Consider the following 26,823-nt stretch of genomic DNA (forward strand, 5'->3'; position numbering starts at 1 on the left):
GGTTTCATAAAACATACACAAGTGGATATCATCTAAAATTAAAATGTTCTTCAATCCCTTTTGCACTGATTGTTATTTTCTGGGAAACGAAGAACATGTTGAGAGAATTTGGGGAAAAGACTTGGGAGTAGGAAATCCCTTCTGTGTGTTCTAAAAAAAGGTTATGTTCATTCAGAAGGAAACAGAGCCACATCACAGACACAGGGGCTTACTGGCACACACATGTGTACACACACACACACTTCACCACTTTACGTCCCCTCTACCTAGCTCCTCCTCTCCTTGCCTTGCAATACAAAGACAACACCAAGGACCAGTCTTGATTTCTTAAGGGGGTTGGAGGTTTGAATGTTTGAGTCTGGTTTCTTCCTCTAGCTGTTAGACACACAGTTTGCTAGCAAGCAGTGAATTGCTGTTTGTTCTCACTAATGCCTTGGCCAGGGTTCCTTTAGAACCACTAATTTCCCTGGAGAGAATTTTAATGACACATGCAAAAACAAAGGAAGTAGGGGCACCTGGGTGGCTCAGTGGATTAATGCCTCTGCCTTCTGAGCTCTGCTCAGTGGGGAGCTTGCTTCCTCCTCTCTCTCTCTCTGTCTACCTTCTTGCCTACTTGTGATCTCTGTCTATCAAATAAATAAATAAAATCTTAAAAAAAAAAAAAGGAAAGTAACATCTCACGATGTGGCCTTACATTTAGATGGATCCAGTTGTATCCTACAAATATTTGTCAGGCATCAGGGTCACCCAGGCTTGGGAAGTCATGGTGCTCCTAGCCTGGCAGAAGTGAGAGGAAGGGTCAGTCACAGAACAAAATGAGGGAAACACACATAGGAAGTGAACTGCCCTGGGGTCTTTAAGAACATACAAGATGGTCAATAAAGGGGAGGAGAGGTAGTGAGTGAATTGGTAGGGAAAGGGGCAGAACTGAAAGGGCATCTTCAGCCACGGGGGTTGGACCAGGTAAAGTCCAAGTAGTTCTCATCCTTCCCTGAATATCGGACTTACCTGGGAAGGTTTAAGAATACTACCGGCTGGTTCCTCCCTGCCTATTGTCAAGACTCCTTCACGACGTAACTTGTAGCTGACAGGTGATCCTTTCTACTAAGGGAGGGTCATATATGTTGTCCAAGTTGGTTTCAGCTGCCTCTCCTTTCATAACTCCCCTGTATGGTCCCCAACTGATCAATATTGACCCATAAGTAGGGACATCTCTACACCCCTGTTCAGCAGAAATACTTACAGAAGGTGAGACCTTCAACCTTCAACAAACTTAAAGATTTAAGGGTCAAAATTGTTCAGTGGGAAGATGATAAGGGAGCGGAAGTCTAGCTGAAGACAAAGACTAAGCACCCTGCAACCTACCCCCTCTACCCCATCCCTCTTGGGCAGGATGTGTGTGACTTTCTTCCAGGAAGCTCCCAACCATCTTAATGTTAAAGCCTTGCCAGAGGGGAAAAACAACCTTAACTTGACAATGGCAAGGCCTCTAGTCTCCCCTAAATCCTCTTTAGCATATGAAAGTTCTTTTGAAAACCTCCCTTTTCCTTACCTTTCCCAACACCATAGTATTTAATTAGCCACCCCTCACAATCCACATGTAGCCACTCTTTCTGCCCTTGAGTCCTATCTATGTGCTTTAATAAAACCACCATTTTCACCCCCTGCCCCCCCAAAAAAGTAAAAAATACTGCCTGCTGGTCCATGTCTCAGAGATTATGGTCCAATTCTGGTCTGTCTAAAGTGGAGCCTGAGTGTTGGGAATCTTAAAGACTCCAGGGAGTTATATATTTAGCCAAGATTAAGAACCATTGCACTTGATCCTCTGAATGCTTGCTTCAGAGCACATTTTCAGAAAGAGCCATTAAGAGTATAAAAGCTCCACCAAACTTGGATATGGTGATAGAAGAGCAACAGACCTATGTGGAAATTTTGGGTTATTTCCAATTCCTCAACAGTATCTGAGCAAACAAAAAAAGTAAATGCTGTCCCAGTGTTTCTCAAAGTGTGTTTTTGGGCCCCTTCTGCATCAGAAAGATGTGCAGTGGTTGCAAAAATGCAGATTCTTGAACCACAAAGGCTCTGAATAGTCAAAGCAATCTTGAAGAAGTAAAGCAAAGCTGGAGGCATCACAAATCCGGACTTCAAGCTATATTGCAAAGCTGGAGTCATCAAGACAGTACGGTACTGGTACAAAACAAACACATATCAATGGAACAGAATAAACCCAGAAATGGACCCTCAACTCTATGGTCAGATAATCTTAGACAAAGCAGGAAAGACTATGTGAAGGGAAAATGACAGTGTCTTCAACAAAGGGTGTTGGGGAAAACTGGACAGCAACATGTGGAAGAATGAAGCTGGACCACTTCCTTATGCCATACAAAAACATAAATTCAAAATGGATGAAAGACCTAAATGTGAGACAGAAAACTATCAAAATCCCAGAGAACACAAACAATAACCTCTTTGACATTGGCTGTAGCAACTTCTTACTAGGTACTTCTCCTGAGGCAAGGGAAATAAAAGTAAAAATAAACTGTTGTGACTTCATTGAGATAAAAAGCTTCTGCACAGTGAAGAAAACAACAAGAAGACTAAAAGGCAACCTTTGGAATGAGAGAAGTTATTTGCAAATGACATATCTGATGAAGGGTTAGTATACAACATATATAAAGAATTTATATAAGTCAACACCCTAAAAACAAACAATCCAGTTAAAAATGGACATAAGATATGAATAGACATTTTTTCAAAGAAGACATCCAGATGGCTAATAGAACATGAAAAGATGCTCAACATCACTCATCATCAGGGAAATGCAAATCAAAACTACAATGAAGTATCACCTCATACCTATCAAAATGGCTAAAATTAACAATACAGTAAACAACACATGTTGAAGGATGCAGAGAAAGAGGAACCCTCTTACACTATCAGTGGGAATGCAAAGTGGTGCAGCCACTCTGGAAAACAGTTTGAAGGTTCCTCAAAAAGTTAAAAATAGAACTATAGAACTACCCTATGACCCAGCAATTGCACTACTAGGTATTCACCCAAAGGATACAAAAATACTGACTCAAAGGGGTATATGCACCCCAAAGTTCAAAGCAGCATTATCAATAATAACTAAATTGTGGAAAGAGCCCAAATGTCCATGAACCGATGACTGGATGAAGAAGATGTCGTATGTATATGCAATGGAATATTACTCAGCCATCAAAAAGAGTGAGATCTTGCCATTTGCAATGACTTGGATGAAGTTAGAGTGCATTATGCTAAGTGAAATACATTAGACAGACACCATATGATTTCACTCATATGTGCAATTTAAGAAACAAAAAACATGAACACAGAGGGGAAAAGGGAGGCAAACCAGAAAAAAAAAAAAAAAAACACCCTTATTTAGAGAACAAACTGAGGGTTACTGGAAGAGAGGTGAACGGGACAGTTGGGGGGGGAATGGGCTAGATGGGTTATGGGTATTAAGAAGAACACCAGTTGTGATGAGCACCAGGTGTTGTATATAAGTGATGAATCACTAAGTTCTACACCTGGAACTATATTACACTGTACAATAACTAACTGGAATTTAAATAAAAGCTTGTAAAAGAAAAAAAATAGCATAAAATCAACGCAGAAAAGAAAACAGAAATTCAGATTCTCAGACTTCACTCAGCTATTCTCCAGCAGAATGAAGAGTGAGGAAATTGGCAATTTACCAGACTTCCCCAGCAGTTTTTGCATGCAGAATTTGGAGAATCTGCCCCCACCTTCAAACCACCAGAGTACAGCCAGAGTTCCCTATAGTCCATGAGGATGCCAGATCTGAGTTCTCTGACTTCTCTGTGCTCTCTACTTAAGAGTATCAAGGCAGGAAATGGACGTAGTTCTGAAAAAAGGAAAAAAACAAAAACAAAACACAAAACCAGAATTTCTTTTAAACCAAGGCTAAATAAAGGCAAAAGCAGGTTGTTAAGAACAGTTCTGACCTTCCTTTCCAATTCCTATGCTATATGCCAAGACTGGGTTGTGGAATCATCAGACATTCTCAGTGCATGTCCTCACCTGAGTCCTAAGTAATCTTGAAGAGCAACGTCTTAATCCATGGAGATAGGAGATGATCTTGGTGGTTGCTCTCACACACTTCGAATGCTTGAGTGGACCACGAAATCAAGAGATGATGGACTTCTTGTATCTGCTCTAGATTCTGACCACCATGAGGCAGCACCTGTGTTCTGTTCAGCATATTTCTCCAAGATCCAGCACAATCTGTGGCCCATACTATGCATTTAATGTGTATTTGTTGAATGACTAAATGAATGGAGATTGTCAGCCCCAAATTAATTTCCCAATTAATTTTCCCTATGACCCCACATACATATTTCAATGAGTTTCTCCCACTCCCAATATTTTACAGAGCAAATAAATAAGGGCTTAGTGATTTATACTTATACATGCGTATCACACACACACACACACACACACACACACACTTCATCCTTATACAAATAAAATATAGTCTCAAACCATTCTTTCTTAACTAGTTATCTCAAAATGCTATTCATTCAATTCATGCATACCCCACTACGCGTGCATACTGGAGTAAGTGCTTTATATCAGGTACTCTCCAAGGGGGTTTCCCGGGTTATATCTATCATCTCATGCATTTTTCACAAGCCAAAAGGTAGCAAGTTCCCCTGCTTCACAAATGAGTAAAGTCAAGCTGCTCCCCCACCCCAGACCTATCAGTGTATCATCAACACAGGCTGCATTTGAACCCAAGTCCTTCTTGTGATTCTGCCCCAGTGCTCTTCCCACTTGTCCCCAGCTGCCTCAGTGTGATAAACCAAACTCGGAAGCACTAAAAACTTCTCCAAAGCACATTTTCCAAAACTCGTCCTTGTCCAATTAGGTTTTTAAATGAGCTTGCTGATGTGACAATTGTTTTACATGATAAAATAGCACAGGCATGGATAAAAGCAAGACTGTGAGGCAGGAGGAGCCTGGTCAAAGCTTCCTGCCTTCAGAGTTCCTCACTCCACCACCTTCTACCCAGCCCTGGCTCTCCTCTGGATTGGGGGATAACTGGCTCCCTCTTAGAATAACTCCGAGGTGTGGCTTCTCATTCAGCCTCAAGGACTATTTAAAAAAAAAAAAAAAAAGAAAGGAAAAAAGAATAGACAATGCTTCAACCCTGACTTCTCCTCCCTCTGCCCACCTACTTCCAGGGAGTGCAGGGGGGCGGGCTGGGGCCCGGGGGGTGGGGACAGGACCCCTAGGAGCCTGATGGAGAACAAAGACTCTTGTGGGGTTTTGATGAGCCAGGTGTCAGAGGAGCTGGCTTGTCTGAGAGAAGTCTTAAGGAGAGGAAAAGAGCGATACCTGGGCCGTCTCCTTGGCATCTCTGGCTCCCCTGCCGCCCTGTCCCACCAGAGGCAAAGCAGGGAGGTCTCCAAAGAGAACCTAAGGCAGATTGTAAAACAAGCCAGAGGCTTCAGGACTGTCAGCTTGCTCCACTTGTCTCAAGTCCCCCTGGCCCAGCCCAGCTGCTGTTTTTCCTTTTTTTGGAGAGGAAAGCTGTCAGGTGACACTGGAAGTTATTTATTCTCATTAGCTGGGCCTGCGGGTGTGTGATTATTTGCAACGCAAGTGCTAAGGGCATAATTCTGTGATGAGGGCAGGGGCCCGTTCCAGGGGTCATCTTGTGAACCTATTAGAGGTTGCAGGCACAAGCTCCAAACACCTGTTCTACTGATGCTTCAGGGAAGCTTAGCTGTGAAAGTCGTGAAGAAACCCAGGAAACCGGCTTATAGACACTACCAAGGACAGCATTTGTACAAACTGGCCTGCTCTTCTGCAGAGGACCTGCGAGTCCTTCTGGGTAATATAACCCCGTGTCAGGAGGTAAAGAAATAATGCTTTCGTGTATCTTTGTTCAATTATTAGGTAGAGCAATTGTCCAAAGTACATGCCAGAAGGAACTGTGTCAGAGATGGAGCCTATCAGCCTATAGGGCAACATACTCGGATTGCAAAGATAGGATGTATTTTCTCCTGTGGGCTATTACAGTTAGGATATTCATTTATGTCTCCTGTTAAATCATGTGGAGGGCTATTTTATGTGACCACTGTTCCACAGCCCGGTTTAAGTGAGGGACCAGTTGGGGGAAGAAAAGAAAATATTGGTATTAGGCAGTTTTATGAGAATGTAAATCAAATCCAAAGTTTGAGATCCAGAAGAATTAAGTTATTTATGGTATGAATTAATTTTGGTACATTGTTCCTGATTCAAGCTGTGTGAATAGTTGAACTCTTCTGTTGTTGTATGTTTTTTTCTTAATTTGCCAAGAGTAAAATTGATTGACCTATAGTTTGACTTTAAATCTTCAGTGGCTTATGAATTGGAATGAATGTTTAGAAGATTTTCAAGATGACACTATTGGTCAATTTGTGGGGCCGAATAACATTTATTTTTGTTATGATCATGTATAAATCAACTGATAAAGGGAAAAGAAAAGGCATCAGTTAAGGGGAATATGGTTTATTTTGGTCTATGAGATTCCTTACGTAGGTTTCTTTAACTTGGGCTGGACTATAAACAAACAAGCAAACTATATCAGGTACTGTCCCAAGTTTTTCTTCAAAACTGTAGTCAGTTTCAGTGAAAGGTCTCTCTCCTTTGCTTAATGTCAACAATGTAAAGTTGGAAAGGATTCTGATGGGGGGGGGAAAATCCTTGTGTCTACAATTCAACTAATTAGTTATGGGTAATCTGATTTTAATCATTTACTGCTTGTGCTGTGAATGCCTCCTAACCACATCAACCACAGTTGATGACAAGCCTGCGTTTTAATTTTCAATGAGATTTACTGGTAGCCAGCTGTCATTTAGGGTGTGCTACTTTGTCAATATTGAGTGAAAAAACAAGCTCCATGCAAACATTCTTACCCTAATCTGTTCCACTATACCAGACAGGGGAACAAGCACACATAGTTTAGTATCACCAAAAATTAAATTGGTTATCAAGATAAAAAGATGAAAGCATGTCCCTCAGCCTTTGTTTGAATGTGAGAATTACCAAGATGATTACGTGCTTATCATGCTGTGTTCTGCTTGCCAGTAATATTCTCTCTGAAACCAAGGAACATATTGCAGTCATCTAGCTTTACAAATACTCTACAGATTTATATTCAATAAATGAAGGAAGAAATGAATGAACAGAAGTAACTTGGTATCTAAGACATTTATATAATCTGACTTGGACTTTAATGCTGTAAGTTTCAGTGATCATGTTAAATGAGTACAGTTCATGTACTTGCTGAAAAATACCACTTAAATCGCCTACCCACCTTTATTTTATCAAGAGTAGCTGTATAGATTGCATAGTTTCAAGGTTATAGTGAAGTGAAGTAAGTGACTTCCTGTATGGTGTTTTTGAAACCCGCAGATGAAAAAAGAAATCTTAGCACAAATACATAGAAAAGTGATGAATGGTTATCTGGAGAAAATGGCAGATCTTTGCAAATACTTTGCAAAAAAACAGGTATATGTCATTGGTTTTATATGTGGCTTTTAGCTGGAATGGTGCCACATTGCCCAATGCTAGACTACTCACTGAAAGGGAATGGAATTACCAAGTTTGGAATAGATTAATCAAGATTCACCTCCTTCATCTGAGAGGGGTCTAGCTTCTCCTACTGCCCCAAGCTGCCTAGTACCTGAAGAAAATTAGGATTTTGTTAATATATTAGTAAGAATTCTATTTGATTGTGTATTAGAAGAAGCTCAAAATAACAGTGAATTATTTTTTCCTCTCTTACGTAGAAGTTCAGAGATAGACAGTGAAACTCCCTGCATCATCAGGACTGAGTTCATCCTGTTTATCCATCCAACAGTACTTGTTACTTTCTTTATCAAGGTGGCTGCTGAGGTTCCAGCCATCACTTTTATATCCCAGACAGGAAAAGAAGCAAAAAAAGTGAGGCTTCTTCTTAAAGACTTTGTATAAGATCAAGAAAAAAGGTTGACTTATAACTCATTGGCCAGGAAATTGTCACAAATTGACACTTATCTACAAGGAAGGCTGGGGAATGTATTTGAATGTACCCAGCCAAAAAAACAAAACAAACAAACAAAAAAACCCAGAGTTTATTACTTAGAGGAAAATAAATATTAGAATAAACAACTACCAGATTCTGCTACAGGTAGCAGTGACAAGAGGATGATATAAATGAAAACATTGAGGATGTAAGCAGAGCATCTAGAAAACAATGAGCTGCTCTTATTCTCCACCATTCAAACCTGTCTTATTCCAAGTCATTTTAAAGAGCAAAATAGTCACACCGCAAAAGAATAGGAAGGAGAGGCAAAGGACATTATAAATCAGCAAAGTGTAGAAACTGTGTACAGATAATTAGGATTGTGTTTTACGCTGTATCATTTTTTAGCCATCTTGGAGTACTTTACATATGAAAGGATATTATTTTTCCAAATATGGAGATGTGGAAGTCAGGGTATGAATGATCTTCCCAACCTAACCATCTTAATTAGCAACAAGGTCACCTTTGGAAAAAAGCAGAATATTACCTAGAAGCATAGGCTTATTATGAAAAGAATCAGGTCCGCTACAGAGAGAGGAAAGAAGCAAATGAGGCGCTAATTAGGTAGAATAAGCTGTGGGAAACATATTGGTAAATTACAGTCCATGTGTATAAAGTCTCATTATTATAAACGGCAACTCTTTTCTTTGTTTTTTACAGGTAGCCAACCAAGTTGTTCAAGCTCTGCTCACTCAAAAGGTAGGTCATTCCTGGCTTATTATTTTCAAGGTACTTATGTGAATAGGTTGGAACTCGTATTGTCAAACCAGGAAATTGTGATTGATAGATGCAGTACTTCTCTGTTTATTCACTTAGGTTGAAATGGTGTGTATTTTGGATGGGCATACAAAGTAACATCAGTGACCAAAAGAATCATAAAGTTCAAACTCTTGGTAAAGTAACAGAAGATGAAAGATTCCCATGAACCCATTTATGCAGCAAATGCTAATATTCTATAAGTTGGTGGATTCCTCCACTTCCTATAAAATGAATCACCTTTGGACTATGGACAGCATTAACAGAGCCTACAATCCAGGAAAAAAGGTCTTTGAGTTTAGGAAAGTTATCTCATGTCTCTGGGTCTTAGTTCCTCTTCTGTAAAGTGAGGATAACGATTCCCACCTCCCAGAATTGCAGTAGTCATTCTATGAAAGGAAGCACATAGAGCAGTTCCTACAGGAATCAGTTTGTGGTAAATACAGAACAAGCGGCAGTATTGTATTCTTGAAAGTTGCTGACAGTAGACCTTAAGCATTCTCCCCACCAAACCAACAAAGAAACAACTATGTGAGATGTGAATGTGTTAATTATCTTGATCTTGGTAATCATTTCACCCCGTAAGGTGTATCATATCATCACATTTTGCCCTTTAAATATATACAGTTATTCCCCAATAAAGTTGAGGGATAAAAACAAATAATTTTTGAGCATGAGCTTTGTATGTCTTCTCCTTTGCCATGTCCCTCCACCTTCAGACAATATAAGATCACATTATTGGGTCAGAGTGGGCAGATGCAAGTTATTGTCCAAATTTGGCCATTTTGGTATGTCTTATGGAAACTTTCCCATTCCCTTCTATAATGTTTCTCAGAGGCTAAATTCTAGTTCTTTCAGATTTCGTTTGTTCTGAATTACCCCTCTGTGAGATGGTAATTTTTCTCTAAAAGAAAATCTTAGATCATGTGGCATGTTCTGGAGTACATGGCTGATAATAACAAAGTAATTTATGACATTTGATTTTTTAATAAAGAATAATTTTATTAGGAGTTGACCACTTCTTGTTAAAGATACTTAAATAAATATTTTCAATTTATACTATAGAGGCACTGTGATATTATTTTTGCTAGATTTTCTCCTCAACTACTTTTGTTGAATCACGTTCTCTGTTTCAAATGATTTTAACTGATTCATGTTTACATCAATATCACATAGAGAGATTTGACTATCCTCTTAGGTCAAATTAGGTTCCATTGTGAGTAACAGAGATCCAAAATGGTAGTAACTTAAATAAACTAAAATACTATTTCTTTCTCATATCTAAATCTTCAGGCAGGCAGTATAGGGTTGCTATGGTGACTCAGCTCCATAAAGTCCATGGGTCCCAGGTGTCTCTGGTTTCTATCTTGTTATTCTACGAGGTGCAGCCTCCATTCCAAAGGTCACCTTATGGTCCAAAATGGCTGTTCTTGCTCCAGTCATCACATCCACATTCCAGCCATCAGGAAGGAGGAAAACCTGAAGTAAATGAAGAAGATAAGGGGCACACACTAGCTGCCCTTTATGAGAGAATTCCTAAAGCTTTCTTACCTCCTCATTTATATCTCCTTGAACAGATCTTAGTCACACAGCTACACCTAAGGAAACTGAAAGTGAAGTCTTAATTCTGGGTGGGTGCCTAGTGAAAATTGATTTTCATGGTATTGCAGGAGAAGGGGAAAAAACAGATGTTGAAGGGCATCTTGCAATTTCTGTCAGAGCATATTTGAATTTTTTTTTTCCTTTTCCAAAAGCTTTACCTTTTCATTTGCTTTCCTCCTATTGGAAACTCTACGCTCATTTAATTATAAACTTAAGGAATGAAGGAAGCACTGATGCAGCTCTGTAACTGTTGAAAACTTCTCATGCTTCTCTTTTTTAATGGTGCCTCAGGAAAGAGACAAGGAAGGTGTCTGGTAAAATATAAAGGAAAATGAGACCCTTCAGGTCAGCCACAAAAATAGCTACACAAATCCAAGTAATAACTAGTAAACAGATAAATCTACCTTGGTACAGTTAAGCAGTAAGACCCAGAAAGACATGCTACTGCGTGAGATAGCATACCTCAGGGACACTCTGAGGCAGGAAGAGATGTCAAGATTTTCAAAGATTCCAAAAGAATCATGTTCTACAGAAACGTGTACCTCCCAGTTTTTATAAGAACCATAAAATCACTACAAGAAGACTCAAATTTCTTTTTAATTAAGAGCATAATACAGGAAACAAAATGTACTCCGAATGCAGATGACAAAACAAATTGTGAAGAGGGATGTAGCTGGCACAGAGTGAAAGAAGAAATTTTGAGTGATTTATCCAAGTCACCAAAAAAAATTTTTTTGAGATGAAATTACAGTCATAACCATGCAGTTTTAGAATATATCATTTGTTATGACACAAAGCAAATCTGCCAAGAGCAACCAAAAAAGCATTTTTCTGGCATATCATGAACTGGCCCAGATAAGCATCTTGAAATAACAGAGTGTACTTCTTTTTCCCAATGCCGATAAAAAAAAAAATTTATTTCCACGAACTTAGCACTTTCTGTTAAATGTACATATATTGTCCTAGTCAAGTAATTCAATTTATCTCAGAAACTTGTGGATTCCCTTAAGACAGCAGATTGTCCCTCCTTTAGATCAATAAAGCTAAAGTGACAATATTAAACCCAGCTCACTCCCATTAATGACTCCAAATCATAGGTGCGAGGCTACAAGTACAAGTGAAATCAATAATTCAGGCCAAACTCATATTTTTGTCTGAAATATATTTTATCTTCATTAAGTCAATTACACTCACTAAAAATGTAACTGTCCTGGTTCTTTACTGCCGTTTTTTTTTTTTTCTTTTGCCACTATCATCAAACTTGGAAGAAAACCGTTTTTTCTCTAGTCATTTAACAGTGTATCAACTTCAGCTTTGTCTGCATGTTCTTTAGGATAACCCAATATTTATACGGTGTTTTTGTTTTGGTTTGGTTTTTGGCTTTTTATTCCCAACATGGAATAAGGCTCTGTATGATAGAATCTAGCCATGCAGCAAGCAGACAGGAGCAGAGTCCAGTTTTGTAGCTTGTGTCTGAAGGAACTCCAGACTTCTACGCCTTTCCCTTGTGGAGCGGCATTCGGGCCACCTGTGTCCGCTCAGCTGGCAATGGTGTGTAGGATCCAGTTCCCGGAAGAGGGTCTGTTTATACTTGCTGTGTACCTTACAAGGAGTCAGACTCCGTGTCCAGCACTTTAAATGCATGAAGTCATTTTGTTCTCATTGGAACCCTGTAAGATAGGACTAAGGAAACAGGGTTTCCATTAGCGCTGATGGCAAGAAGTGGCAAAGCCCGTATGTTCAACCTGGGGTTGCTGCCCTCCGAATCTTGCCTTTGCAACATTCAGCCTCCACGATCCCCTAGGATCACTTACTGTTTTCCCCCACTGTAGTTCGGCAGCAGAGGTGAGGCTTTGGAAGTCAACAGATGGATTGAAATTCAATTATTAGATACGACCGCAGGAAATAGAACAAAAGGGCAAAGGAGCCAATGGATTTCTGAAAACTCCTGGAACCATTGCCAGTCCTGGCTAGCAAGAATATTCAGGATCTGACACGTGTGGAGTCTAAACTGGCTGGAGTCAAGCTTTCTCAGAATCCGTCTGATCTTGGACCCCAGAATTTCACAATTGCCAGGGGCTTTAGTGCACATGTAATCCTGAGATGGTCAGCTAGCTCTGGTAATAGGCTTAACTTACTATGATTTCATAAACTTGTTCAGCCCTCACCCAGCTTAAAACTGTTTTACTCGGAATGCATTCGGGATGAAGGCTTGCAGTAGTCAGCTTGCCACAGGGCTAACCACTTCCCGTTCATTAGGGCTGGACTGATTCAGGCACGCATTTATGTTACTTACCTGCCTTGCCTTGTCGACATTTCACATTGAGGCCTTCAGTGAGTCTGAGAGATGGCTTTTCTTTTTACAACAGTCTTAGCATCCTAGGCAAAGAAAGGGCTATATCAGTGACAGCCGCTGAGAAGCAATGTTACCAGGAGAAAGTGGTGGGTCTTGTGGCCATTAAGCTTCAGGGAAGGAATGAGGTGGCCCTTGAAAAGCCATCTGATGGAGCAGCATTCTCTTGAAATTCTGTTTTGTACAGTAGCTCAGTTTACAGATAAGGAACTGACGCAAAACAGGGATGAGTTACGTCCTCAAGGTCATGTGGGTAATGAGGACCAGAGTCCAGACCCCCAACTCCCAATCTGGCATATTCCCATGATACACATTGCGTCTGAAAGAGCTCTACCACTATAATATCATTTTTACATGATAAAATCAGATTTAAATAATTTTCATTAAAACTCCAGTGATGTCACAGTATGTCCTGCTTCGAAGCAATCAACACTTTATTAAACTGACTTCAGCAGGGAGAGGTTTAGTTCTAAATACACTGAAGCAGCTTTACTTGTAGGTACTACCCAGTAGTAGATCCAGAATCTTTTTTAGCCCAAGTGCAGATGAAACTTGCCAGGCTTATGGTATATGGATACTCAGAGAAGCTGTGGTTTGAGATCATGAAGATGCCCAAGGTCCTGTAGACCAGTGTATCACGTTGCTCAGCATATTTTGCCCTCACCTTCAGCTTTAATCCATATTCTGTTTCTAACTGATAGTGACAAGTGGATTACAAGGAACAGGTCTGGCTATTTTCTTGAACCCACTGTACTTTCTCATATGATGTTAAATGTAGTCAAACTGTTGGCTTTATTTCTCCCCTGATAAAGTCAGGTCTCTTTCTCATTTCAGGAAGGGGTCTTCTTCTTGGGGCCTGGATATACTAGGATGTGAGAGAGAACAGAGGACCCAGCCTCCTCAGGGAGGCAATGATTGCATCTGAGTAGAGTGCTCTTTGGTTTCTAACATTTTATTTGGGAAGGAGAGTCTAGGTCTTACCTCTGTCATTGTCAGGATCACAATAATGGTGCTAGTGGACAACCTCCGTGTGTCATATGCTACTTTATGTCAGCGGGTTCCTGGTGTACGCGTAGAGGACACAGCTGGCTGTCACCCTCTGCTGAAGACTCATTATAGCGGTCAGAGAGAGTGCTGTTTCTCTCTCTCTCTCTCTTTCCACCCACCCAGTCTGGTTGTGCTTACATGTGTGCACATGGGCACGCATGCGTGATTTTGAATACAATTTCTTGGGATGATAACTGTCCGCATCACTTACCATCCACAGCCTGAATAAAGAGGACAAGAATATTAGAACAACAGAGACAATGATTCTTTTAGGTCTTCAGCTTCTCAGAGCAGCTCAATTCTGTTGGTCAGTGATTTTAAGACCAAAGTCACACCCCTCCTCTCCCATGTGGTGATCTCGATGAGCCAACAGTGATGAACATTTCTCAAGGTCAATCAATTGTGTTCCTGCTAAATGAACTTTTACCATCTTAAGTAATAGTAATAGCCATTGAAATGTGGGCACCTATACAAAAATCTCTACAGAGTATATTGATTTTTTTCTTTTATTCTTTCTTTCTTCCTTTTTTATTTTTTTTAAACCCATCTGACAAACTCTTTCAAGTTATCTCAGTTGTGCTGTAAAAAATCATCAATGCTGTTCCTTCTAGGTCTCCTTTCTCCCTGCAACCCCACACTTGTCTGCTACTGCTCCCATTTCTTCACCTGCAAATGAGAATGATTATGTTTTCCCACCCAATAGGTACTATTAATATTTATTTACTTTGCAGTCAAGTTTTATTAATTACTTAATTAGCAGTACTGAAAACAGTATTTGGGGGCAGGGAGAAATTATATGCGCGCTATAAACAGAAAGTAGAATAAGTGAGACACAGATGGGTTGAATTCTAAATAAAGGAAACAGCTTTAGCCTTTTAATGTGAGCAGTGCCTAGGCCCCCAGAGTGGCTTCTGCCAAATGGTATATGTGCACACTCCTGCCCTTGCCTTTGATGGCTTCTGCCCTCCCAGAGCTTGGAGTCAGGGGCCTCGTTCTGAACATGACATTTCTCTTCAGTGCTCTGCATTTGGAGGAAGCAATCAGTTGGAAATATACTATGCCTAAACTCTACCCATTTAACTACAAAGGTGAAGAGAGTATAAGCTGTACAGTGACTCTCACCATGGCCTATTCCCTTGCCCTCCGTAAGTAGAATAAATGAGGTATAATCTGGATATAATGAGGCTCTGGTTAAGCCTCCAAAGCTGGATCTGTCTAGCTTCATACAAGGTTATGGACAGGCCACTCACCTCTGTGACTCTTGTTTAGGGCTGGGGATCAGAGCTATTGCCTCACTCTCTGTGTTGCTTACAGAGTCTTAAGTACACCCTGAAGCTACCCCACATCAAAGCATATAGATCCACACACTGGATGCTAAGAACCTTAGAGCCTCAGTCACACACCATTAGAGAATAGAATTTGTCTTCGTCATCATCATCATCATCCAATTTAACAAAATAATCACAGTTTCTTAAGTTCCTACCATATGTGGTGTTTTGCCCAGTGATGGAATAAAAGAGCGTAAGAACAGTCTTGCTTGTGCTGTTGATTGTTAGGTATCTTATGCTTGCCTTTGCCATCTTTTGACATGTAAGTTTAGAGTATGAAAGATAAAATCAGTACAAAGTAGTGCACGCTAAATGTCCTATAAGAGGCATTGAAGGCCTATAGGAGTTCAGAAAAAGCAATGGGATTCCAGATAAAAATGTCAGGGAGAAGGGGTGCCTGGGTGGCTCAGTGGGTTAAAGCCTCTGCTTTCAGCTCAGGTCATGATCCCAGGGTCCTGGGATCGAGCCCTGCTTCGGGCTCTCTGCTCAGTGGGGAGCTTTCTTCCCCCTCTCTATCTCACTCTGCCTGCCTCTTGGCCTACTTGTGATCTGTCAATATAAATAAAATCTTTTAAAAAAAAAAGTCAGGGAGGAGACAGATTTTAAAAAGGACATCAGCCAAAATGCCAAAGCTGGACTGGATAGAATGGTGGCGGGCAGTGGTGGGGCAGGGGGTGGTCAGAAGGGAATATGATAGCAGGAGAGGGGAGAGGGTGGCAGGAATGGCAGAGCTTTCAAGGACAACAAGCAGACCATTGTTCTTTATACGGCAAAAGGAGAAGCATTTTTTTTTAAGATTTTATTTATTTATTTGACAGACAGAGATGACAATTAGGCAGAGAGGCAGGCAGAGAGAGAGGAAGGGAAGCAGGCCCCCTGCTGAGCAGAGAGCCTGATTTGGGGCTTGATTCCAGAACCCTGGGATCACGACCTGTGCTGAAGGCAGAGGCTTTAACCCACTAAGCCACCCAGGCGCCCCAAGCAGAAGCATTTTTAAAAATTCTGGAAGCAGGGAAAGATCAGGTTTGACACGTAGAAAAAGATCAGCTTTTGAAGAGCTTTGAAGGGAACATTATTCTTCTTGGTCTTTCTTGAACCCTCACCAAAGTGAGTACTTGTAGTACTCACTTAAGTACTACAAGTATCTTGATCACAAGTTCGTTTGGGAGGCAGTTCCTTGGTGGATTCCAAAGAATCCTTAATCTCCTGTGGTATAGCTTCCCTCATGAAAGGAGGGAAGAGGTCTCTGTGGTCTTTGAACAGTTCAAAAGAGCTGTTCCAAAGGATGCCCAGGTATGGCTCCTCAGCTTCTTCCCCAGAGCCAAGATGAACCACCCCAAATACATGGAAATCCAGCAGTTCAGAGCACAGGCAGGTTTCAAGTGGCCTTTTAAAGCTTTCATTTCAGAGTTGCTTCTCCCTCTCTAAATGCATCACTGGTTCTATTAGCCCCAGCGTTGAAAATTTCAACTTGTTTCCACAAATGACAGCAAAAGGCTCTATCAAAAGTGAGTTTCTTTAGTTCATCAAATCTCTATTCACTGCAAAAACATTATTGTCCTTGTGGTTTGTGCTTTATGATTGCTTTTATGAAGACAGTGAAAAGGCAAAAAATATAGGTGGAAACTCAAATTGACTTTATATCGCTAACATTTACCATCTTCAAAAATAGCATGCTAGATTAATGCACTCCTGATTTTAAGGTACCGTTTGTTTGTTTTTTTTTTTAAATTGGTCTTCTCTGCACATAATAATTCTGTCAGACAATGGGCTATGGAAGAAAACACTGTATGTGATTTATTCCTGGGGGCTTTGAAGGATAAAAATACTATTTTTATACTAATGTTTCTGAAATATCAGATGAAATATGGTTATAATATGCAAAAGTGTCTTTCAGTTATAGATTTTTTTTTCTTTCACTGTGTTTGTTGTAGGATCTAAGGGAGGAATGTGTAAAGTTGAAAACAAGAGTGTTTGATTTGGAACAACAGAATCGAACGTTAAGCATCCTGTTCCAACAGCGAATCAGACCAACTTCTGATCTGCTCCTCCAGGTATGTGCTTATGTGGAAAACAATCCTTGCTTCTGAAACGCTATTGACAAGAAGTTACTTTAGTTCGAAAGTTTTCGGTATCTCCGTAGGCAAGGCATCATACACTGGAACCCAGATTCTTTCCCTTCTCAAGGGATGTCATTAAAATTGAGCCTCTCTTAAATTTATCTGACTTTCAAAAGCTGTGTTTAGATAAAGAAAGACATCAACAAATAATAAACAGGTAAAAGGTACCATCAGAGGTGTCCTCTAGTAAACTAAGTGAAACTGTGGAATGGAGTTGGGAAATAATTGATTACTTTGGGGTCTTGTATTAGTGATCTTGCATTCTGTGATAAGCAAGGACGAGTTTTATGTAATTTATTTCTTTATTCAGTGTACTTTATGTACTTTATTCAAGTACATTTCTTTATTTCATTCTCTCTAATCAAAAATTCTGCTGTTTTTTTTTTTTCCTTTCATATCTGTCTCCATGCAGAATTCCTCCTCACACACAATTCTTCCTATATTCTGCCTCAGTGTTTTCAGGTTCTCCTCGTCTAAAAGTTGTCACTGAACTCCTTCTTGACTTTCCTTCATAACATGCAAAGTTGTGGAAAGTCAAGCCATTGGAATCATTTTGGATGATGTCCCTGACAAAGCACCAGAGAACATACCTAACTTCAGGGAGACACATGAATTGGCAAAGGGAGCTGGGAGGCTGATCTTTGCTCTGTCCTGGGTTTTTTTTAATCCTGTTAATGTGTATATTTGCTCAAATAAGCTCCCATGAGCCTTGCTTAGAGCCCTTCTTAGGCTAATATACCAAAGGGTAGGTAAGGTTTCACAGTGACGACGTATGAAAAATAAAGCCCAGCTGCCTGGCCTTGTTGCCTGAGCAAGAGAGAGGAGACAGAGGTATCCTCTAACCTCTACTGCCCAGCACTGTAACCACTAAATGCATAGTGCCAAGGAAATTGAAAACTAAATAAAAATTAAGTTTCTGGGGCGCCTGGGTGGCTCAGTGGGTTAAGCCGCTGCCTTCGGCTCAGGTCGTGATCTCGGAGTCCTGGGATCGAGCCCCGCATCGGGCTCTCTGCTCGGCAGGGAGCCTGCTTCCTCCTCTCTCTCTGCCTGCCTCTCTGCCTGCTTGTGACCTCTCTGTCAAATAAGTAAAATCTTTAAAAAAAAAATTAAGTTTCTATGTCAAACTAGCCACATTGCAAGTGTTGAAAAGCCTCATAGAGACAGTAGCCGCCATATTGGGTGATGCATATGCAGAACTTTTCCATTGCCATTGGAGGTTCTACAGGACAACACTGTTCCTGATGGCTGGGCCAGTGCTGCTCATTTACCCTCTGAACTTTGGCATGAACATCTTTCCTTGACTCCTCAGGGAAATAACAAGAAATTGCCATTCATTTCATTGAAAGAAAGATGCTAGATAAAGCCCAACATCAAAAGTATAATTTTTCCCCCAAATTAAAATAAAGCAAGTCTCTCAATTGTACCATAGATCTCATCTCCTAAATTAATCTCCCCTCTGCTTTATCTGTTAAAACATAATTCATAATTTAGGACTCAAAAATTATGCAGAAAAAATTGTCTATCTCTATTCTCTTTCCTGGTTCCAACCACAAGAAGTGTTTGTCAGAGAGAGTCTTGCCTGTTAAAAAGTTGTATTTCTTTTGCTCTCTTATATCAAGATCCAATATTATAATTACTTTCAACAGCTGTTGCATGTTCATGAATTTTTTCCATTTTGCTTGGTTTAACTTCAGGCTTTTCTGGAACAATGTTTAAGGATCCGTAGTCCCTGTTTATGAATCATGATGGCTTATTTCCATAATAAACACATGTGCCATAGATATTTAAACTTTTTCATTGGCTGTCACAAATTTCTGAAATCCATATCCAAATGGCAGGAAATGGTGTGTATGCTAACAATAGAACTCAGTGTTTATTCACTGGATATTTTCAGCCAACACACTTTATATTCCTCCCCAAATAGTCTTCTCTTCCAGGAGCCATTCTAATTTAAATAACATTTCTGAAAAATGGGCTGTTAATAGTTCTTTAAAGAAAAATGGTAGAAAGTGGGCTGCCTGTCCTCTACCATCTACAGCTCACAGTCACAGAGAGATGGAGTTGCTGGCTTTTTCGGGGGTCTGTTAATTATGTGGCTTGTGATTTTTTTATTTTCTGGTGGCACAAATAAATACTGTGGAGTACTGGCTAAAGCAAAAGCAATCTATGCTTGCTTCGCACCTATGGAAGCTTTATAATTATTTGTTGAATGGAGTAATGAATAAATGATACAAATTTATTCTGCAAGTTGGTAGTTATTTTGCATATACGTAAGGGAAGTTTATGCCCTCTCTTCTTCTGAACTTTTCCTGTCTTGTGTGCATGCTTTGGGAGTACTCAGTTGTGCTCATCCAGCCCAGACTATTTGAGGGTGTGGGTATCGGGTGCAGCCAATCCACCAGTGTACCTGCTCCCAAATATTATTGAACTTACAGCATCTGCCCATAGACTGGAGATTCAGTACCATAGATTTCTAGGTAGTTTTCTGCTTATCTTAGATACCTTATCTTATCTTAGGTGTCATCTGCTGAATACAGCCTAACAATTATCTACAATCTGGAGTGCCTTCTTGAAGAGAAATATAGAAAGAAGAGGGTTGAACCCACTGTGATTTTAGGAGATAGCTTGTGAGAAGTCGAAAAGAAAATAATTTATAAGAACCAGTCTTTGTCCCTTAAAAATAGTAAGAAGTTACATGGATATTATTTAGCGCCTTTTTTTTTTTTTGCTTTTTTCCCCTTTTTTTGTATAGGAGAAACAAAAAAGCATTGTTCTATGGATTAGTTGACGAAGTCTGGGAAATTCACAAAGGGAACCAGATCCATGCTGAGAAAAAAAAAAAATAATAATAATATTAAGGTCTAACCTGAAAATGAAAACCAAGAATGGCAATAATCTTTTGTGGCAATTCCAGTTTCTAGAGTGGTATCTCTGGGACTGGGGGTGGTAACAAATCAGAGTAACAAGGCCCTTTGTATTAAAATCAGTGATCTGTGCTAAATTCCAAAGAATTGAGAGGTTAGTAGAGCAAGTAAAATCCCAAAGGAATGTTCTTAATGGAACCCGAATCTCTAATTAACCTTATTTGAATCTACGGGCCAGATTAGCCAACGCTCACCATTTCTTCTTATGAATCATGTCAAACAAGACTCAATTCATCAAATATTGGCAACTAATAGAGTTCTCCACTAAGTTTACTTTCTTCTCTTACCAGTTGGGTTGAATGCTCACCATAAATGAGCCATCTTTGTAACTCATTATGTTTCTGCAAGTAGTATTTATGGTGATTATATCATTTTTAACTACTATATAAACCGATAAAATGTGATACCCAAAGAATTGTTTATATAAAACAAAGTTCAGTGCTTCAAAACCATCTATAAAGGCGAGTCGCTAAATAAATGTTTATGAGCAAATGAAATATAGGTACCTAACTAAAAAAATTGTGGGAGCTGGAGAATTATATTAAACATAGAAGCATTCTGCATCCAAATTGTTTCCCAAGTGATTTGAAGTTCTTGTTACACTGTTAAGAAAACCCAAAACAAAGACATATGCATAAACAATGCATAAAGCATGTGTTTGATGCCCCTCCCCCACCCAAAGAAGCCAAACAAAACAGACCCTAATAATAGGATCCCTAGGCAAAGAAGTAGACTTGACCCTATCAACAGTGTTATTTAAAAATGCATAGTGTTTCCCATGTATCAGATACTTTCCTACAGCCTTTAAGGAGCTCACCAATTTCATCTCCATTACAATCCGATGAGGCAGGCATCCATTTTTACAAATGGGGACACTCAGGCACAAAGTCCCCCAGCTGGTAATTGATCGAGTGGGAATCAAAACCAGTGATCTGGCTCAGGTCCCTCCCTTCCACCTCCCTTCTCAGCTCCCTCTGCAGGGAACACAAATGAGGATAAGGAACATTTTTCTGATTCTGTATTCTGACATTTTGATTAACCGAGCCACTTGTGATCAAGTCAGATCAGAGGGCTTCTGCAGTGAAATCTCAAGAAGACTACCGTATTTACACAGTTCTGAAAGCCTCTTGATTTGTGGCATCCATGATTTTCCCCTCTCCTGTGAGTTCTGCTTTGGTTTTGTTTTAGACACCTCTGTCATCATTATTCTCATAAAACATAATTCTCTCTCTCTCTCTCTCTCTCTCTCTCTTTTTTTTTTTTTTTTTTTTGCCGAACACAGTTTTTTGTTTTTTCTTTTCCTTCTCATCTGATATTTCAAAGGGTCCTATACCCACATCCTTAGGCCAAGATAGAAAGAAAAGAATGTTATAGTGTAGATTATTCACACAAACAGTTGGGAATCTGACAGCTTAGAACCAAAATGTAAACATTTGCTGTCACTTCTTAGAGTGCTCTTTGGTTTTTTTTTTGTTTTTTTTTGTTTTGTTTTGTTTTTTTTGCTTGCTAGTGTTTTGTTTTATGGTATTATTTCATATGAGATGAGAAGACTTAAAAATTCTACTGTACTTCTGATTGATTCTTTTCTTCCCTAAATCTTTATGTTCACGGCATAAATCTGTTCTTGAGACTGACTTAGCAGGATACTACACAATACACTCCCTTCTCCCCACCTATCCACAAGCCACGAATCTGCCTCTCTGAGACTTAACCCAGTGCTGCCATCTTTCAGGGGCCTTCCAGGGTCAGGGCAGTTCTCCTGGAACTTTACTGATATTCCAAGAGTATTGATGACCCATCCCACACAGTTCAGCAGGCCATGGTTCTCTATGGAATTCTGGAATCTTAGTCTCTCGTGGCCGGGATGGTGGAGATCATGCAGTGCAACTGTGGGAACTGGGAATTCCGTGTTTCATTTCACTTAATTTATGATTAATCTCTGTGAGGGCAAGAACTCTGCGGAATGTTGCATTTTACCTCCCACTGATGTTATTATCACTGCTCATAATATGTATTCATTGTATATTATTGATGGTTCAACACTTAATTATGTACATTTTTATGGAATAGAGTTTTTAGCGGGACAAAATTTTGTTTTTGGTATATAGCAATCTCATTGCCCTTATTATTTTTTCTTCCAGACTTATTAAGATATAATTGCTGTAACATTGTATAGGTTTAAAGTGTATAATAGAATATTTGATATATGTAATTATTATGAAATAATCGCCACAATAAGTTAACAGCCAACACTTTACATACTTGGAATTTTTTTTTTTCTTGTGATGAGAACATTTAAGGTCTACTTACTTAGCAGCTTTCTAATACACAGTATAGTGTTGTCAACTCTAGTCACCATGCTGTACATTATATATCCAGGATTTATTTATAACTGGAAGGTTTGAACACCTTCACCAGTTTCCCCCACACTGCCATTCTCAACTTGGGGCAACCACTAATCTCTTCTCTGTTTCTATGAGTTCTGTTTTATTAGACACCTCACATAAATAAGATAATACAGTATTTGTCTTTTTCTGTTGTAGCATAATGCCCTCAACGTCCATCCATGTTGTCACAAATGCCTGGATTTTTTTTTTTTTTGTGACTGAGTAATATTCCATATGTCACACCTTGTCCATTCATGTACCAGTGAATTGTGTGCATATGTGTGTATGCGTGTTTATCACATTTTTAAATTCATTCACCTATTAATGAACACTTAATTGATTAGTTAATACTGAAATGAACATGAGCTGAATTAGTTAATTAATACTGAAATGAACATGAGCGTGCAGATACCTCCTTTTTTTTATTTTTAAAGATTTTTATTTATTTATTTGACAGAGAGAAATCACAAGTAGGCAGAGAGGCAGGCAGAGAGAGAGGAGGAAGCAGGCTCCCTGCTGAGCAGAAAGCCCGATGCGGGGCTCAAACCCAGGACCTGGGATCATGACCTGAGCCGAAGGCAGGGGCTTAACCCACTGAGCCACCCAGGTGCCCCGTGCAGATACCTCCTTGAGATAATGATTTTGTTTCCTTTGCATATATGCCCAGAAGTGGTTGAATCATATGGTTGTTTTATGTTTAACATTTTAAGGAATGTCCATGCTATTTCCATAAAGGCTGTCACAATTTACACTCCTCCCAACAGTACCTTCTCATCAGCACTTGTTATTTCTTATCTTTAGATAATACTCATTCTAACAGGCGTCAGATGGTATCATATGGTTTTGATTTGCATGTCACTGATGATTAATGATATCAAGAAGCTTTCCAAATACCTGTTGGGTATTTGAATATCTTCTTTGGAAAAATGTCTGTTCCAGTTCTTTACCCATTTTTAAATGGAGTTATTTGATTCTTGGCCATTGGGTTGTATGAGTTTGCTATCTCTGTATTCTAGATATTAACCCCTTATCAGAAGCTTGGTTTGCAAATGTTTGCTTCCATTCCATAAGTTGTCTTTTCTTTTTGTTGATCATTTGTTTTGCTGTGAAGAATCATTTTAGGTTGATATAGTCTCACTTGTTCCTTTTTGATTTTGTTGCTTGTGCTTTAGGTTTCATATCCAACAAATCATGGCCCAGATCAGTTTAAAAGAGGTTATTCAGGGCGCCTGGGTGGCTCAGTGGGTTAAGCTGCTGCCTTCCGCTCAGGTCATGATCTCAGGGTCCTGGGATCGAGTCCCGCATCGGGCTCTCTGCTTCAGCAGGGAGCCTGCTTCCCTCTCTCTCTCTCTGCCTGCCTCTCTGCCTACTTGTGACCTCTCTCTGTCAAATAAATAAATAAAATCTTTAAAAAAAAAAAAAAGAGGTTATTCACAGTCTTTGCTCATAGGATTTTAATGGTTCCGGGTCTTACATTTAAACCTTAACCCATTTCAGGTTAATTTTGTACGTGGTATCAAATAGTTTTTTTGTTTCATTCTTTTGAATGTTAATATTCAATTTTCTCAGCACCATTTATTAAAGACTGTATTTTCTCCAGTGAGTGTTCTTCACTCCTTTGACTATCCTTAGTTGACCATATATACATGGGGATTTTTAGAGGGGTGGTCTCTCAATTTTGTTCCATTAGTCTGTATGTTTTTATGCCAATATCATTTTATACTGACTACTATGACTTTGTAATATATTTGAAATCTGGAGTTGTGATGCCTTCAGCTTTGTTCTTTTTTCTCAAGATTATTTTAGCTATCTGGAGTCCTTTGTGGTTCTAAACTAACTTAGGATTTTTTTTTTTTCTATTCTGTAAAAAAAGGTCATTGAAATCTTGGTAGAGATTTTATTGAATCTCTACATGGTTTAGGTTAATAAGGACATTTTAACAAAATTAGCTTCTCCAGCCCAAGAACACAAGATATTTTTCCATTTATTTGTGTTTCCTTCAATTTCTTTCATTAGTGTTTAGTATTTTCCAGTGTAGAAATTTTCACCTCCTTGGTTAGATCCATTCCTAAGTATTTTATTGGTTTTATGCTATTGTTAATGGGATTATTTTATTTATTTATTTTTCAGATAATTCATTATTAGTGTATAGAAATGTTACTAACTTTTTTTATGTTGATTTTGTATCCTGCTACTTTGCTGAATTCATTGATTAATTGCTTTTTGGTGGAGTTTTTAGGATTTTCTATATGTAAAATCACATCATCTGCAATTAGAGGCTGTTTTACTTTGTTCTTTCTGATTCTGATGGTTTTCATTTCTTTTTCTTGTCTGAATGCTCTGGTTAGACTCCCTGTACACTGTTGAATAAGAGTGGTGAGGGTGGGCACACTTCTCTTGTGCTTAATCTTAGGAAAAAAAAAATTTGTCATTAAGTATGACGTTAGCTTTAAGCCTGTCATATATTGTTGCCTTTATTATATAGAGGTATATTCCTTCTACACCCAGTTTGTTGAGAGTTTTTATTATGAAAGAACATGAAGTTTTATCAAGTGTTTTTTCTGTCCCTACTGAGATGATCATATAATTTTATCTTTTATTTTATTAATGTGATGTAGCACTTTTATTGATTCTCATATGCTGAGCCATTCTTACATTTCAGGGATTAATTCCAGCTGGTCATGGAGTATGATCTGTTTTATGTGCTGTTGGATTATTTTGCAAGTATTTTGTTGAGAATTTTTGCACCAATGTTCATTGGGGACATTGCCTACTGTTTTCTTTTCTGGTACTGCCCTTATCTAGCTTTGATATCTTGGTAATCTAGCTTCGTAAAATGATTTGGAGAGTGATTCAGTACTCTCCCAATTTTTTTGGAAGAGTTTGGGAAGAATTGGCATTAATTCTTCTTTAAGTGTTCAGTAAAATTCACCAGCAAAACCTCTGGTCCTAGGCTTTTCTTTGTTGGGAGATTTTGGACTATTGATTCAATCTCTGTTCATTACTGGTCTTTTCAGATTTTCCATTCATGATTCAACTGTAGTAGGTTTCATATTTCTCAACATTTTTTCCCGTTTTTTTTTTAATAGGTTGTCCAATTTATTGACATATAATCGTTCATAGTAATTGGTATATAATCGTTCATAATAATCTCTTATGATCCTTAGTATTTCTGTGTTATAATTTGTAATGTTTCCTCTTTCATTTACAATTTGTTTGATTGGGTTCTCTATCTTTTTTTTTTTTCCCATGGTTAGTCCAGGTAAATGTTTATCAATTTTATCTTTTCAAAGAACCATCTTAGTTGTGTTAATCTTTTGTATTGTTTTCCTATTCTCTATTTCATTTATTTCTGTTCTAATCTTAATCATTTCCTTCCTTCTGCTAACTTTGAGCTCTCTCTCTTTTTTTTTTTTTTTTAGTTCCTTGAGATTTAAAGTTAGATTATTTATTTGAGATTGTTCTTTTTCCTTGATGTATGTGTTCATCACTGTAAAATTTCCTCTTGGAACTCCTTTTGTGGTGCCCTATAAGTTTTGATATGTTGTATTTTCATTTGTGTTCGTCTCAAGATACCTTTTTAGTTTATCTTTTGAGTTCTCCTTTGATCCATTGGTTGTTCAGGAGCATATTGTTTAATTTTCATGTAGTTGTGAATTTCTAGTTCTCTTCCTGTTACTGGTTTTTGGTTTCATATTAATGTGGTCAGAAAAAAAACCAAACAAACTTGAATGATTTCAATATTCTTAAATTTGCTAAGATTTGTTTTGTTGCCTCACATTTGATCTATCCTAGAAAATGTTCCCCATGTGCTTAAGAATAGTGTATATCCCGCTATTGTTGGATGGAATATTTTATGTGTGTTAGGCCCCTTTTGTTCCTAGTGTTGTACAAATCTGCTATTTCTTATTGATTCTCTGTATGTATGATCTATCTATTGTTGAGAATGGAGTATAGAAGTTCTCTAATATTGCACGCTATCTCTGCCTTCAGTTCTGTTAATATGTTTTTTACATATTTGGGTGTTTTAATGCTGGGTGTGTAATATTTACAGTTACTATATATTCTTGATGGATTAACCCCTTTATAATTATATAATGCCCTTATTTATCTCTTTTGACCATTTTTAGCTTAAAGTTTACTTTGTCTTATATAAATATAGCTACTCCTTTTTTTTTTCTGGTTTGCCATATTTAAAATATCTT

At 38.8% G+C, this 26,823-nt stretch overlaps 1 protein-coding gene across 1 annotated transcript in view; it reads left to right on the top strand.

Annotated features, from left to right (window-relative positions):
* Positions 1-26,823, top strand: part of NCKAP5 (NCK associated protein 5) — a 915,059-nt gene that overhangs the window by 700,074 nt on the left and 188,162 nt on the right. The window contains 2 exon segments of the mRNA XM_047722528.1: positions 8,762-8,800; positions 17,122-17,241. Of these exon segments, the coding sequence (XP_047578484.1) occupies positions 8,762-8,800; positions 17,122-17,241 (159 nt within the window).

This window comes from Lutra lutra, chromosome 3, assembly GCF_902655055.1.
Source record: "Lutra lutra chromosome 3, mLutLut1.2, whole genome shotgun sequence".
Taxonomy (NCBI): domain Eukaryota; kingdom Metazoa; phylum Chordata; class Mammalia; order Carnivora; family Mustelidae; genus Lutra; species Lutra lutra.